The sequence below is a fragment of the Chanos chanos genome, chromosome 12 (genome assembly GCF_902362185.1).
Source record: "Chanos chanos chromosome 12, fChaCha1.1, whole genome shotgun sequence".
Lineage (NCBI taxonomy): Eukaryota > Metazoa > Chordata > Actinopteri > Gonorynchiformes > Chanidae > Chanos > Chanos chanos.
This window is the reverse complement of record NC_044506.1, coordinates 14,076,951-14,094,049: the sequence shown is the minus strand read 5'-3', so window position 1 is coordinate 14,094,049 and position 17,099 is coordinate 14,076,951. Positions and strand designations below refer to the sequence as shown.

The 17,099-nt window shown below is 42.4% G+C and overlaps 1 protein-coding gene across 1 annotated transcript; it reads right to left on the bottom strand.

Annotated features, from left to right (window-relative positions):
• Positions 1–221: 221 nt before the first annotated feature.
• Positions 222–2,085, bottom strand: LOC115824757 (transcription factor Sp8). Its single transcript, XM_075353615.1, is given in 3 exon segments — positions 222–292; positions 295–1,564; positions 2,065–2,085. Coding segments are annotated over 3 exon segments (1,362 nt in total).
• Between the last annotated feature and the right edge of the window lie 15,014 nt (positions 2,086–17,099).

Here is a 17,099-nt window from a genome sequence, read left to right as displayed (position 1 = left end):
TAGACAATGTGTCGTTAAAATTAGATAACGCGTATTTGTATGGATAAAGACTGAAAGAAACAGGGAGGCAAGCAAGCATGTTGGCTTAAAGTTTCACACTACCCGCTCAACACTCTGTTATCTAATAGCCGAAATGAGTGTGCCCTTTTTATTTGTACTTTTATCATTTTCTGTGCAACACTTCAATGCTTTTGTTGTTGTTGTTTTTCTTTATCTACACATTACTCGCTCAGCTGATTGAACTGTGGCCGTTCATACTCGAGGTCTGGACTGATTCGGTGTTGTGCATCATGTCAGGGGAATGACAGGCTGGGCTTCCCGGGACACTCTGCTCACTGTCGGTGTCGCTGCCCTTTTTACATCCGCTACCGTTAGAACCTGGCTCCCCAGGCCCACCGGCGCTGTGCGTTTTCACGTGTTTACTGAGGTGGTCGCTGCGCATAAAGCGCTTGTTACACACCGGGCAAGCGAACCTTTTCTCTCCAGTGTGTGTGCGGAGGTGCCTCTGAAGCTCATCAGACCGGGTGAACCTTTTCCCACAAAAAAGCCAGTTACACACGAATGGTCTCTCGCCGGTATGCCACCGCAAATGCGCCTTAAGATGGGAAGTCTTTCCGTATACTTTGCCACAGCCTGGGATGTGGCAGCTGTGTAGCCCTTTCCTCCTCAAGCTTGCGCCTGCTGGCCCCAACCTCTCTGCCTCCTGGCAATTCGGGCAGTCGCATGTTGCTCTGCCAGAATACCGCCGTGCAGATGACCGTGGAGACCCAGCTAAAGGTACAGCCGGGGAGGTGGTCAAGACCGCGCCATTTGTTCCCGTTATGGAGTTGGGACTAGTGTCTGGATAGGTGGCGGGTAGTACCGGTTTGAATCCGTCCATCAGGTGTTGTCCTCCTGTGAGGAGATGCGGTGATGGGCTAGCGCTGAATGCAGAGTGACTGAGCGCAGAGTAGTCTGAATTATAGCCTCCCAAGGGTGAATGAATAGAAGTTTGGAGCGCGGCCCCGTTCGCACTTTGAACATCAATCCAACCAGCTCCCATGTCCCACCAGGCAGACGCACCACCGGTGCCAACATCCCCGCCTGGTATGCCCGGGTGAGCCGTTTTAAACCAAGAATCATATGGGTGCGCAACGCTCATCCTTGGATAAATACCCTGTAGACCGTCCACTGAAGTGTGGACTTTGGAGATAAAAACTGGCTGCGGATTCGGTTCTTGAGAGCTGCTTGATACGGATGTCTGAAAAACAGAATAGTCGTTTCCAAACGGCGTGGTGGACGAGTTGCTTGTTGTCAGAGAGAAAGCACTGGATCCGGGGGAGCCGTTCGCAGTGAAAGAGTCTGCCAATCCAGCTCCGCTCCGAGCGGTTCCCGACACGCTGAACGACGAGAGACTAGAGCCGAGACTGCAGCTGCTCGGCGCGGCTCTTTTCCATGGGTGGAAACCTTTTCCAAACGACGGAGCACTATCCGAAATCGACGACGATGACGGGCTCGGGCTCCCTATTTTGTTACAGGTTGCAGCTAACATGGCCAAAGGAGTAGATCCTAATCTCGGTTCTTCCTGGAGAGAAATGGGTAGTGGTAACATGTCAGTAAAGAAAACACAAAGAACTAATCAACTCAACAGACATATTTAGTTAAACATAGTCAGCCACCACGCAAGCCAACGATAAGAGAACGCTATACTTGCCTACGAAGACTGAAAGCTACCACACTTTTGCTGAGGTAGCCTAAAGAGAATGTTTTCACTACACTTGTAATTCGAGAATTCAGTCGGGCAAGTTGCGATTGTGATTTTGCGAACACATACTTCATGTGTTACATGGTAACAGAGCACGCACAACAAAACAAATCATAATGACACACCGAAACCAATTTCTTCTTATTTATGTAAAGCCGAAGGACATAACCACTAAACACAGTGAAGCTGGTTAACATAACTGCAATATAAGTCTTTTTCTCAGATTGCACTATCGTGCTATGACAACTCCAGGCGCGGACGAAAGCTGTACATTGTTTTCTAACCCCATAAGTAAAATAAAAGAGGACCTCAAAACTCACCCCCAAAAGTGAAGTTGCCATCCCAGAAGTGTTGTCCTTTGAGGGTGCCTTTACATTTATAAGTCACTCGCCTGTTTTTTTGAGATGTGTACCATACAATGATGTTTACCGCCCACCACACCACAATTGTAGTGCCTCTGGAGCTTTGAAGTTGCGCTGGGTCTGGTTTAACCAATTGGATTTGCTGAAACTCCGGAATGCAACATTCTGTCGTGAGGTCATCAGTGAACCAGTCCCTGACGAGATTCGCTTTTGGATTGAGCTACGAGAAGTGGGAAGGGGGCAGGGTACAGAGTAATCTGGGTTTTTTTTTTTTTTGCTTTGTTTTTTGTTTGTTTGTTTGTATGTTTATGACAGGGATACCCTTACACTGAGAACAATTTTCCTAAGAGCCAGATCTGATGGTAAATATTTTTTTATCTGCAGATTTTCCTTGCGATATGTCTTTTGGGCATACTGCGCACATAGAAGTTTATAATTTATGTGATGTTTCAAAAACTTTGTGATGTTTCGGGGAAAAAAATGTTATCCCGTTATCGATGGAAGGTCTATGGTAAAATGAGGCGTTCTCCTAATTTCTCACTGCCACATAATTGTGCGCTTTTTGTATTTTGTCACATGTTTTCAAGTGCATTTGTGTACTTTATGGAGAATATTTGTCGCGTCCATTAGAGCCTCGCGGCCCGGTATGTTGCGAAGGCGTGGCTGACCAACCCAAGGGGTGGAAGTGGGTGTGCACGCGGTGGCAACACCGCTCCACAAATAAAAGGGAATTAACTTCATCTTCGTTGCCCCTTTGCTTTCTTTTCATTCAGCAGCAAGGTGAATGTTTGTTTAATTCTCATCAGTTTAGCTACTTATTCCTTTGCACAGTAAGGCCTATCATCTGCAGCGTTCTTATTAAAACAACTGCTCATGAATTTGTAACATATATACAGTCGGCAGCAACGGCAACGGGAATAATAATTATAATAATAGTAATAATAATAATAATAATAATAATAATAATAATTAATACGTGTCTGTCTACTCTTCGACAGACCACGTTGTAATTATGTAACCAGTAACAACTGACTAGAAATTTCACTTAGGCTATGTTTCTGTAAAAAAGATAATCGAAATTCATGGTAAGAGTAGTCATAGATGTGGTCTATTCTCCTTCCCTGCTCTCTCTCTCTCTCTCTCTCTCTCTCCTTCTCTCTCTCTCTCTCATCATTGAAGGGAATGCATATCTGCATGCTGTGCACGTGGACAGCTTACATTCATTTGAATTTCAAATTTAATAAAGCGGCAGGCTTTAATCATGTGCACTTTTATTTGTTTGATATTAACGTGTATCTTGACCGGGTCCCCGTACGTTGACCAGCTCGATCATTACAGGACAGAGAGAAAAGTTAATTAAAAACGCGCGCGTAGATTCCTCATCCTCTCATCTGCCTCTAACCTGCGCGCCGTGCTTTACAGCGCGCTGTGATTGATGATCAGCAGGATTAATTTCAGTGTTACTTTAGCTCGGACAAGTGTTCTTTTACCGTTCATTTACTTCAGCGTATCACCAAAATGTGACAAAAATGCACCGCAGAGAGCAACAAAATTCCACTTTATTTATCACAATTTACAAAAAAAAAAGTCGCATCAAGGCTTATATGGAAAAAATAGCAAGAGTGTCAAAAGGACAATCATCATGGATTAATCTCTCAGTAAATATGAAACTTACAACGTGATTTGTATTATTCTAAATTACTTTAAATTCAGTTGAAATGTCAGACTCTGAATTGAAACGACCTAGTATAATTACCTCATCAATGAAGACTGTTTTCTATAAAACAAAAATCACGCCATTTTTCGTCCGTAGGAGAGAAATTTAAATTTAAAAAATTCTCAGTATTGTTATACGTGTCTTTGGCCTAATTTCTCTGCTCGCTATTAAATCTAAAAAGTAATTGCGACTGTGTAATTACTGCATTGAATGCGCTACTTTATCATAGATAGTTTTCTGTTATTGATATAATAAATGTTTAATTTTGAAGGCATTATGGAGACAATAATATTTCCCAATTATCATCAGAATCCTCTTACACGCGCTGCAATTCGGGCTTGTCAGAGTGATGTAGAAATATATCTCTCTTTTAGTCAGTTTAACAACTTTCGCAAAATAGTTAACAGAACGTATCACTCAAGATTGGGTTTTATTATATCAGTTATAATGTATCTGTTTTTACTGTCAGTTTTGATTTTTTACTCGAATTAGTGAAGTTTGATAGTGGGAGAGAGACTGTCACTTCTAACAAAATCTAAACTCCCCAACTCAGTCGGGTTGTTTTTCTCTAAAATTAGAAGTCTCTTGCGTTCGGCATTGAGTTCTTTCGTGCAGGAACACAATGAAATAATCCCTCAATCATTTGCCAACTGCGCAGTTATCCAAAGTTCAAAGGTCGGTATACAGGTTGCTTTCTTCCGGCTGACCTGACTGTAGACCTATCCAAAGGCGCACGGAACAGATGTCCCTCTTTTCAAGCATTCTTTTCCCACACGTATGGTGTATATTGCCCTTGCGAAATCCCGTTTGAAACCTGTTCCATTCGTCGCCATAATGACCAAATTATTACGGACCATCGAACACGGACAAAACGCGCAGAGCATCGCGTGCTTTCGAACTGTTCTGCGTGGAGGAAAGTGAATGCCAGTTCGGTTCTAATGTAATGAAAATGGCTCTTGGAGATTTAATTGTTTTGCGTAGGTTTGTTTTGTTGTTTCTGACAAAAATAACATTCAAGCATTTGAGTTCTTTGAGGGGCACTTGTCGCAGCCCTCACCCGCGTCAGCCGCTGCAATTATCCACCATGGCAATTAGCTGCCCATCATAGAGAAATTAGCTCATTCAATGTTGCGTGAAATGCTACGAATAAAATTGTAAGGAATATCAAATGCACCACTCGTTTTGTCTCCAGAGGTAAACATCATATCCGATGGGGAAATAGCGACAGTGAATCGGCTCCCAAAAAGGCCCATAGAAATTGACAGGAATTAGTATGGCAGCGGTATAAATTCGTAAATAATAATCACTTAAAGGTGCCTTACATCAAGGAGATTTATAGTTGTAAAATATGTACATTTAGTTCACTGGAGATTTTTTGACGTGATGTAACAGGTTATATCATCAAATAAAACGAGTATGCAGACATATTTTGTTTATGAGACACGTCTGAGGAAAAATAAATTTGTAGTTAGGTTGCCTGTAGTCACCCTTTTTAAATACAAGTGATTTATAAATTAATTACTGGAACTACATGGATATTTGGATATGGATATTTTTCCCCAGGGTCAGAGTCACAGTAATTAATTTAATCTTTCCAGGCATTTTTAAATCATTGGTTTCCATTACAACACTGTTCAGTTCAAATTCGGGGGTTATCCTCCTCATTTTTATGAATTATGGCTGAGGAAAAATCAGTTTTATTTGTTCTGATTATCTGAGCTAAATGTCAAACTAAGACATCAAAAAAAAAATTTTTAAATATTTTTTAAAGAATCACAAATAGCATATTCTGCAGTGCTTGTGGACAGGAACTCTCCGTCGATCATGAATGTCTTAATATGCTGCTCATGTGAGGGTAAATTGCATTTTCATGTTTGTCTGTCTGTCTTCCTCATGTTTTTCGTCCCAATGTTTTATGTCAGTCGTGATTCAGAGATCACTCAACCCAAGTTTACAGACACCATGTCTGAGCAGAGCCTGTCTGTCAGTCAAAACTGTGTGTGTGTGTGTGTGTGTGTGTGTGTGTGTGTCTGAATGTATGAATGTGCGAAAGAGACAGACAGAGAGGAACAGGTTAGGTGACCAAGCTCTGTGTGTGTGTGTGTGTGTGTGTGTGTGTGTGTGTGTGTGTGTGTAAAGTGCAGTGTGCGGGATTAGAGGTGGACAGACAGCTTCCTGTAATTATGCTCTACAGAGGCCGTGTTTCTCGTCCCGGGGACACAATGGCGGAAGTTACTTGCTGTCACTCATCGCTGGATGGAGGGAGTGGTGAACGCGCACACAAGACAGAAAGAGCTGCAAAAAGAGATGAAAAAGTGACTGTCTCCCTTGTCAGGGCTGGCACTGCAGCGCTAACACACTCCGATGGGTGTGTTATTGTTTACATCAAATGAAATGACGCCTGAACTTAACCTAACTTTGTATTCAAAAGTGCTGAAAAGAGTAAACTGTGAATGGTAAGTGAGAAATTATCCCAAGTATTTATACCATCCGAAGAAACTGACTGAGAACTTACACTCCAATTAAACTTCACAGTGCTCATTCATCAACATCATTTTTAGTCAGTTTTACAAATACCTCTGCTAATACCTCTCTTCATTCCCTTAGATGAACAAAAGTTTTATTTCATTACTATAAGAGTAGAGAGTGTCGGCACTCCTTTGTTATAGGGGCATTTTTCACTAAATATTCATGAGGAGATAAGTAGCTAACCTGAAAAAAGAGGTTAGAGACAGTCGTTTAATACTGACATGCACTCTGTTGAGATAGACTGAGGCAACACCATCTATTTCATTTGTCTGAATTGAAACACTGTAGCTCATGACCCGTGTGTCTCTTGTCTGCTCTATAGCGAATAATCAGGCATCCACCAGAGAGCAACAAAGACTTAATTAGACTTCAGATCTATAGATTTCCCAGAGGAGAAGGTCCCTCTCTCTCTCTGTCTCTCTCTCTCTCCCTCCCTTCTTCCTCTCTCACTCTCTCTTTCTCACTCATCCTCTCTCTATTAGGTTTATTTGTCATACATTAACCAGGTTCTTTACATTGTTTTTAATCAGACAGTGCCCGTCAGAGCAGGTGATAATTTATGCTAGATTGACAGGGATTCAAGACGGATAATCCTGACTGAATGGCAGAGAGGGAGCTCCCAGGTGTCACAGGGGTCAGTTGTCATCAGCATCTCCCAGTGAGCGCACATGTGGGCTGGGTAATGTAATTACAGCAGAGCCCGGGACATGATCCCACTCATTTAATATTCACACATTATACATACATGCTCACACACACACACACACACACACACACACACACACACACACACACACAAACACACACACACAGATACACACACACAGATAAACACACACACACACACACACACAAATACACAGACACACACTACATGTAATAAAGCAGTCACTTCATTTCAGCACCCAAACCATTCCTCTGTCCCCTGGGTCATCATCACAGATGTTTATTTCATCTTGTGAACTAACCATTTATCTATGCACACATGCCATACTACTAGTCAAGGTCTTTTTACAGACACACACACATACGCACTCACACATTTCAAACACGACAAGGTCTTTGCCTTACCTTTGAAATCAAATGTCTCCCCAGACTCTCATTGTAAGCGTTTACGCTCTGTCTGTGTGTGTGTTTGATCAGAGGCAGAAAGTCCCAATCTGTTGATTTTCATTGTAAAGGAATCAGATGGTGGCCAGTCTGAATTACAGGTCAGCTCTGACAATCTTAACAGCAGTTAGAGGGAGACCATCTCAATCAGCTGCCTGATACTGCTGTTGAATGGAAAAAAGGCCTGGGTCCCCATCAACAGGCTGATGGTAGTCAGGATACTGTCTGTGTGTGTGTGTGTGTGTGTGTGTGTGTGTGTGTGTGTGTGTGTGTGTGTTTCTTTGTGACCGTGTGCCTTAGAATTGAATTTACCTCGGTAGATGTCAAGAAGAAAGTGGTGCTGTCATTAATGTGTGTGGGGATGCAGTAATTTTAGTGTGATTGTGTGTTTGTGATTTTGCACATGATGTGGAGTAGGGGTATCTTTAGTGGTGCGTGCGTGTGTGTGTGTGTGAACACACGTGCATGTGTGTACACCTTTGTGTATGTGTGTCGAACACGGCCTCACTCTAGTTTAATCACAGCTTTCCCTCGGCCCTTATTGACAGTCGTCCCGTGGAAGCCGTTAGCGGCAGCCGTCCAAGGTTAAATGAAATTGCAGTTTGTCAGATTGTGCGGAGGGAGAGAGAGACGCGGAGCCGAGAGGGAAGGCGAAAGAGCGCTAGACTGCCTCTCACTGGGCCAGTGATGAATGTGAGGCGCGATCAACACAAGAGCTTCATTAAGCCATACATCACAGGGGTAATTTAACATGTCATCGCATCTGCTGTCGCCCCCCCCCCCCCACCCCAAACTCACACACCGAGTGTGTGTGTGTGTGCATGTGTGTGTGTATGTGCACATGTTTGTATGACAGGGAGAGAGACAAGGAAAGAGGCAGAGAGATTCTCTCCATGGTACCCCTTGTCAGCAGGTAGAGAAATTTATCAGGGGTTGGGTTAACAAGTCCTCTCATGTGTGTCGACATGATGCTTTTTGTCTATTCATGAAATCAGCACTGAAGAGGCCACACTCACTGACAAAAAACACACGCGCACACACACGCACACACACACACACACTCACACACACTCACACACACACACACACACACACACACACACACACACACACACACACACACACACACTGTGCTGTTGTGGTTTCAGAGCTGACGGGCTGCTTTGTGTTCATCTCCATAAGTGAATGTCTGTAATGTGTTGCGTAGTTATGAGGCTGGCAGACAGACCATTGGAACACATTGATCTCCATTGACACTGTCCCCGTCTCTGAATCTGATCATTAAGCTTTCACTGGCAATCACCGCTCTCAGCGCACCGCCACTCACACCTGATTGATTTGATTTCTTGTTAGTCACTCATCATACACACACACACACACACACATACTCTCTCTCTCTCTCTCTCTCTCTCTCTCTCACACACACACACACACACACATATTTTATGCGCTCTTTTTTTGTCTCCTCTGCATGTCCAGCCAATTTTAATCACTGTGGGCTCTGATCACTTTGAGTCCTACTGGGAGCCAGAGGCATGTAAATAACATGCTGTATGGATTTGTTTATTGTAAGACCCATTCATTTTTTTTCTGTTTTTTCGTCTCTGACACAAGCGTGTTTTGTGTGTGTGTTCACGTGTGTATTTGGCAAGTATGTAATTGATGACACATGTGGGGCTAGCTGGGAGCTAAGGATGAATCATAGCGTGTGGCTGGCCTGGTTTGGGTGTCAGGAGTGTGCTTTAATTAAAAAGGGCTCAGGAGAGCGATTGTTTGTGGAATCATTTTGCCACAGCTAATTGACAGTAATTGTTTTGTATCAAACCCTCTCACGACCTGCTTACACATGCCACAGTAGCAGATTTCCCCCTGCACCACCCCCCCCCCCCCCCAGACCCCCCATCACTGTAAAACCATAACAATTTCTAAAACTTGATAAGAATTTGTGTGTTCTTTGTGTGCGTGTGTGTGTGTCTCCCTGTCTGTCTGTTAGTGTATGTGTGTATTTATACACATTTATGTCCCATGTGAAAATACCCAAGACCAGAAATACCAGATGAGGGCGTGTGCTTGAGCGTTATGAAATGTTAAAAAAAGATTGGTTAATGTTTCTGACATGTATGATTCTTTGTGTTACTTTGTGGTATGCAGGTGTACTGATAGCAAATTGTGTGTGTGCGTGTGTGTGTGTATGTGTGTGTTTGTACCTGAAGATTTCCCCAGTGTGTATCATCCACTTTTCGACTGTGACTGAGCCCTCCCTCTCTCCATCTGGGTGTTGACAGTGATACAGTGACACGAGCTGGCCGAAGAGTCACCACAAACGACACACAAGCTGTTACACCATTAATAAAACACAGCAATATCAGAGCCAGTACTTTCATTACCACAGAGAGAGAGAGAGAGAGAGAGAGAGAAAGAAAGGGAGAGAGAGATCTGACTGTATGTACTTATCTGAAAATTAAATTAAAAGTTCCGTTTACATACAGTGACGTAAGTAGGAGTTTACTTACTGAACTTACTGAATCATTTTCTCAAAACTTGAGGGTCTTTTTAGTCATAGAAGCTATTCTAGCTATTCTTAAGATTTTAATCCTGTAATAGTTTTCCTCTAGTGCTTTATCACATGTACTGAGTTTACTTGGGCTGCCTCTCATGGCTTGTATTTGCCCAATAATTCCATATTTTATTTCTAATTACTGTTAAAATATACAAATACATGAATGTGTAAAATAGGCACAGGCACCAGGTTCTGACATTATTACATTCAATAGTTGATGTGTGAGTCAACGAAAGATGACGTAGGATCCAAACTTCGTTATATTTAATTGCAATTAAGCACCTTTATTTATGTCAGCCCTAGCTTGGTGAGGGATATTGATGCCAATTGCAGCGTTGTGTGTGTGTGTGTGTGTGTGTGTGTGTGTGTGTGTGTGTGTGTTTGTGTGTGAGAGAGAGAGTGTGTGTGTGTGTGTGTGCATGCACGCGTTTTTGGTTCTATTCTGTTTCACCCCTCTTTTTTCGACTGTGTTTGCTGTGTAAGTTCAGTAAGTTGCTTTTAACACTTCTAAATATGCCTGTATACTTCAAGTTGCCATTGCCTAAAAACAAACTTGGTGATGGTAGTTGAGTGCTTTGTTTTGATTTTTCCTATGTGCTGATTTGGCTTTGTGAATTATGCGCAAGAAAATGCATTCAGGAGCTTACTGAGTAGTATTTATATGAAAGTCTCCTGTGTTGCATGAGAGAATAAATAAATTATACAGAGTAAAATTACAGAAAAATATTCCCGGTTGTTCAAATGAAATAGCATCGTCTCGGAGAGTCTTTGATGGAACTATTTGTCAAAGAAGGTGTCTTTTGCTGCACGGACTCCACTATGAATAATGGATGCTTTTGAGATCCATTTAAAAGTCAATATGAAGTCTGGGCAAAATGACGTTTTGAAAAACACAAACATACAGGAGGGAGGATTAGCACAGATAGATGGCTTGCTGTGGGGACAGGAAAGCTGTTGCTTTTTTTTAACCCACTGTGTCAGTCCAGGGCACCGCTGAAAATGGAGTCCTCCCGTGCCACAGCTCAGTCCTCCAGTCCAAGGGACAACGCTTTTAAACTCTCCAGCATCCAAGCGCTCAAGGAAATCACTGGTATTTAAAAATAAACTAAAATGAAATAAATAAATAAATAAATAAATGACAAAACCAACATAGTACACGCATTTTTGCAGTGCTCTGTTAGAGGACTGATTTTGTTTCCACAGTATTTCCCATCTTCTAGATGATTTTGAGTTATGCACTGTGTAGAAGTTACTCGGTGAAGTGCAACCTGCCAAACTCTGTAAATCTGGTTGTCAGTGTGGCGACCATTCTGCGGCCACCCAACGTGGCGTGCCTTGACATTTTCTACCTTCGTTTCATCTGTGAAGGTGCCGTTTTCGCCGGTGATCTCTGAATCATTGAAGACCCCAGAGATCCTTCATTATGGTTGGGCTTTCCCTCCAAAATATTTATGAAAATATTTCTAATATATTTGTAATTTGTAAATTTTAACCACATTGTATCGTAGAGAACTAATGAGTTTGCCAAATAGCGCGAGTGTATTTCTCATTTTAATGCTTTCACCACTGCGCCAAAAGTTATTTGCATTTCAGTAAACTTATATCTCATCCATGTCTGTTTTCAATAAAGTTTTCTGATTTATTGCGGAAGCAAAGCTTCAGTCTGCACGTTGCTAATTGGATGCGACTGAGAGGATGAGTTTTATTGATTTGGTCAGTAGCTTTCTTTGAGGCTTTCATAGTAACGTGTTTAGCGTCTGGATCAATGCCTGTGAATCTTCTCCGCCCTTGTTGGTTTGTTTTATATACTCCTGTCTTATTTGATGGATTGATTGATTGGAATCTGTAATAGTTCACAGTGTTTCTGTCACTGTTGTCACCGGTGAATTCGTTTATCATCCTCTATCAATGAGGGGCAGTCCATGAATAAGTGCCAGCGCGAGACACTTAATTTTAGCTAACGATTATAAACGTTGCCCTACTTTCACTGTATATACCCGGTGTTCAGCCACTCTAACTATGATTTGCATGGCACAGGACATTTTAGGGGAAGCAGATATACTAAGTTTCGGATATTGAAAGAAGGAAAGAAAGAAAGAAAAACCAACATTTTTTAATTTGGCTATCCAACAGTAAAACTACATTATTCTCTTGGGCCACGTGGAGAGGCTAGGACAGTGGACAAGAGGCTCCAGTGGGAGTTGTTGATCATCAGTGGCCTTTTCCCTCTTTATCATGGACATACAGTGACTCTTGTCTCCCTCTATAATGTAGGCTCCCTGGTGACCTGAGTGTAATAAAACAGTGTTATCTGTCTGGAGCTCACGGCAGATGGGAGGAAGCCAATTAGAGCCATTGGTCCCCAGTGGTGTGTTTTAGTAAAGAGCCTTGTGAGGTTAGAGGTTCACTGATTAAAGACCTGAAACACAAGACAACTGTCTGAACTCTGCTCTGCAATGACCGCTGCCTCAATCTGTTGTTTCCCTAAGACTGTTTACAATCAGCCTCTCCTAACTGTAAAGCTTGTGAACTAACCTGTTGCCACAGGAGAATTAAAAGAATTAAATCATGTGATAATGTTGTTTTTGACAAGGGCTTGTGTCTGTGTGTGTGTGTGTGTGTGTGTGTGTGTGCGCGTGCGTGTATGTCTGTTAGGCATTCATTGTTGGCACAGACTGTGAGCAGCTTTGTATTTGACTCGTTGCTGGCATTCATCCACTCTGGAATAGCAGAAGGAAATAGAGGATGATGTGCTTGAATAGAAGCGTTTCTCACACCAAAGACTAAAAACGTGCCATTTGATACCCTGGAATTAGTCTCTTTTGTTGTTAATCCCCACTTTGTATACGTGGGTAAGAGTGAGAAAGACTTTTCAGGTGAACAGTCTGCCACTGAAAGCTCAAAAGCAGCAGGTGACGGGCAGTTGTCAGCTATATGTAGTTGTTTTTTGGGGGGGGGGTTTTTGTACTTCAATACTTGGACCAACTTAACGATAACTCCTCAAATGAAGTCAAGCAGCTTTGTGGTCACACCCTGTGCATTGTTGTTAGATAATGTAACTCGCACTGCATTGCACATGAGAGTCTATTTTAGACAGCAGAATAGACTTAAAGACAGCACTTGAGCATAAATGTAATTTTGCGTGTAAAATTGCGTGCAATTTTTTTTGTTTTGTTGTTGTTGTTTTTTTTTCTTTTCTTTTGTTGTCTTTTCTTTTCTTTTCTTTTCTTTTCTTTTCTTCTCTTTTCTGTGAGGGGTTGTTTGGTAATTGTTTAAGCAACATATTCCAAGAGTATACAGTTGACACCAAAAGATGTTTTAGAAAGGGAAATGTTGGAAGTTTGTAAATTTGTAAATGTGGTTGATAAATCTGCCCCAAGTCCAGAGTCACTCAAGGTTGTTGGGTGTCTGTTCGGTGGTGTCTCCCGTCTGACCTCAGGAATCTCCCTCATTACTCTGCCTTTGTGCTGGCTTTGCTTGACTGGCCTCACTGCTCTTTAAGGTGCGCTCACCGAGCATCTCCATAACAGCTTCCATTATGACCCAGGGCAGTGCTGCAGGGGTTCCCCATACCTTTAGGCCTGCATGGAGCCTGGGCCTTTATTTCAACCACCTCCCTTCCATTGTCACTCTCACAGGGGGCTGCTGGGTGGAAGTGAGGGGGCAAAGACAGAACACTGTCCCCCACTGCCCCCCTTCACCTCTCTCTCAGTGGGAAATTTCCCGGTTCATATCCCTTCCATAAGCGCGGGTCAGTTTTCTGAGGAAGTGAAAGTAGCATCCCCACTTCACTGTTTAAGTGTACAAGCTTTTGAGCGGTTGAGTTGCTTGAGGAACTGAAGTGGCGTTTATCTAAGCGATGTATCAGCATGTGTTAGCACCTCAGTCAGTCTTCATAGGCAAATGTTTATTTTGGGTTAGGGCCAGTCCTGTGTGCTCGATGCCTGCACACGTTGCGTGAGCCCTGTTTGAACTAACCAATTACTGGCCGTTTTTAGTGAGCAGAGATAAACAGCACCATATTGTGTTTACATTCCCAACACTTACCGTTATGACAGGCATTGTCGTTCTTTCTTTGTTGAAATACACGGCTTTTCTCATGCACACCTGGTGAAAAACAAGAAATAATCCATTAAAAAAGGCCCCAAAACAGACTCTAACTGGTCCTCGAGTTAATCGACATAAATGACATATGCACAGGTTTACGTTCAGTCGCTGCATCTGTAAGAGCCGTTTTTAGAAAATTAGAATTGAATTTGTTTTGCAATTGCTAACGCTTGTACTTCAGTACTAAGACTTACCTTTGATCAGAAATAGCAAAAGCAGTTTTTAGTGAGCAGAGATAAACAGCAGCATATTGTGTTTATATTCCTAGCTCTTACTGACAGGCATTGTCCATCTTTCCTTGTTGAAATACACAGCTTTTCTCATGCACACCTGGTGAAAAACAAGAAATAACCCATTAATTAAAGAAGGCCACAGACTTTAACTGGTCCTTGAGTTAACAGACATAAATGACATATGCACAGGTTTATATTCAGTCGCTGCATCCGTCAGTCTCACCGTGCACAAAGGAGTCGCCAGAGAAAATGATTTTTTCTCTGTCGGCAGTATTGGTCACTGTAACAACAACCATCAGTGTGTGTCAAAACTGAGCAGTCACCGAAAGCTGCTGCATTATAAAGCATTTTATAAAGCGTAGAGTTAAGCGTGATGAACATTTTATTCAGACCAGAATGTGGAGTGTTTATTGAGAAGAAATAATACTTTAACCGTGTCAGTTATCTACTTCCCACCTCTTTTATCTTTCTCTGGTTCTCGCTGCATCTACTGTGGGGAATTTCCAGATTGCTTGCCCTAACGGGTAGAGCTATTGTAAAATTGTCGTAATTACGGGTGGCTCTGTAACTTGAGGCTCTCTGCTAGATATTCCACCTCGTAGATGTTCATCTTACAAACACAGTCCAATAAAACTCATCCGGTCTCAGTCCTTCAGTGTGTGTGTGGGTAGACTGTGGAGTTTCATGTATTTGTCCTCAGAGCTGCAGAATCAAACATTACAAGGCTGCAGGCATGTGATTATTGCTTCGTACGTAAGCGTACGTAACTCATATATTCCCATACCAGCCAAAGCCAAGCAGATTGAACGGTAAACCCAGGTCCCTTCTGTGTTTTATTGGCATCCGTGGTGAAACCGTTCTCCGCCGACATATTTTTCATTCTCCCCTCTGACAGGAGACATGCCGCTCTGCTTTTCCATAAAATTCCCAAGGGAAAGCATGTAATCCCCATAGGCAAAAAGAAAAAAAAAAATCCATGCTGTGTTTTTTTTTCTCACTTCCTCCAATAAAGGAAACCTGTGGCGGTTAATTCCCACTGTGACCAAACAGATTATCTGCCAACACAAACCTGACCGACTCACACTCAGTGTGGGCCAGGCATTGGCTCTCAGTGTTACAGAGCCTCAGTTGGGAATGAATGGGAGGCATTGTTATGCACATGCATGGAAAAGTTGTTTATTCCTACTTTTATATGATCTATACCCAGTTGTCTGAAGCGGTCAAGGAAAACTGAAGTTTTTGATATGTTTTGACATGCTTTTGGCTTTGTTTGCTTAGTCATAAGGTATTTGCATTTGAAATTTATTCCTACTACAGTTTCACTGTGCAGCATTTGTGTGTCTGGGGAAGTATATGTCTTTGTCATTGTTTTAGTGTCAGACAGGTTGCAGTTATGATTGTTTATGTTGGTGTTGTTAGGTGGGCAGTGCTAGAAAGTGGATTGAGAGATTATGCATTCCACTCCCCTCCCCTTTCTCTCTCTCTCTCTCTCTCTCTCTCTCTCTCGCTCTCTCTCTGTCTCTGTCACATGTCCAGGGCTCAGGACTCATCTGTGGTTTGTGCTGGACTGTTTAAGCTCTGGGTCTGTGGCCTCTCTAACAGTCATGCAGTGTTTATAAATAAAGAAGAACAGAGCGCGAGTCCTAAACGAGGCCTTTGTCAGTGTTTACCCACGCCGCGCCTCACCAACGCCCTTGACTCCCACTTCAGAAAATTGATGCCCCCTCAGATTGGAGCGGGGGAGAGTTGACAGGTAATGGTTAGCGTGATAACTGCTCAGATTTCATCAACTGCCTGTTCTTTTTTCCTCCCCGTTCCTCTCCTCTCCTCTCCTCTCCTCTCCTCATCTCTCTCTCTCTCTCTCTCTTCCTTTCTCTCTCGTTCTGGTGGATGTGTTGTTGCAGGGAACTCTTGGTGAGATTACTTGTCAAGCAAGAGACCGAATGAAAAGTACAGGGCTCACTCCTCTACTGCCAGCCCCTGATGAAGGAGAGAAAGAGGGAGTGAGGACATCAGACACTACAGAGAAAAGATGAGTGGATGTTGTCTAAAATGGTAAAGCAATAGCGCCGGAATCATAGCCGCTGTCATGTTACCATATTTTTTATTATGTAATAGATATAATGGATACATCATATCACAGTTTTTTTCTCCATCAGTTTAATTTAGCGATTCAGAATTGCCAAGTATGGAGGTAAACCATGGAAAATGTGCCAATATAAAAGTATGTGGCTCTGAAATTTTCTGTAATTATCATCCAAATATGTGTCACCCTGTCAAGCTGTCCCATCACCATGGTAGCATCAGATGAGAATACACATGCAAGGTAGACTATGGAGTGACATCCCACATGGTTGTCATGGCACCTGGAAGGACACACAACTTTTCAAGCAGGATGCTAAAATTGAAAGGTGTCTAAACTGTTATTATGTGCTATTTGCTGGCAGAATGTGTGCATCAAAGCGTGAAAAGAAAATGCTGAGGAAAAATAGCATACAGGAGTTGACAGATCTCCTCCAGAACACATAGTGGGAAGTTTCAATCTTGTGGTAAACTTAAGAAAAAAAAAAAAACACACAACTCTTTATTTTTCTCCATAATACAACATATTTGAGTTTCAAATAACATACTGCAACCTATGGTCAGCGAGGAAATAATTTATCTTTGAGAATTTTTTTTATTTTCTTAATTGCGTCAGCCAATAGACGCTTGAGAAAGGAGTTATTATAATTACTGT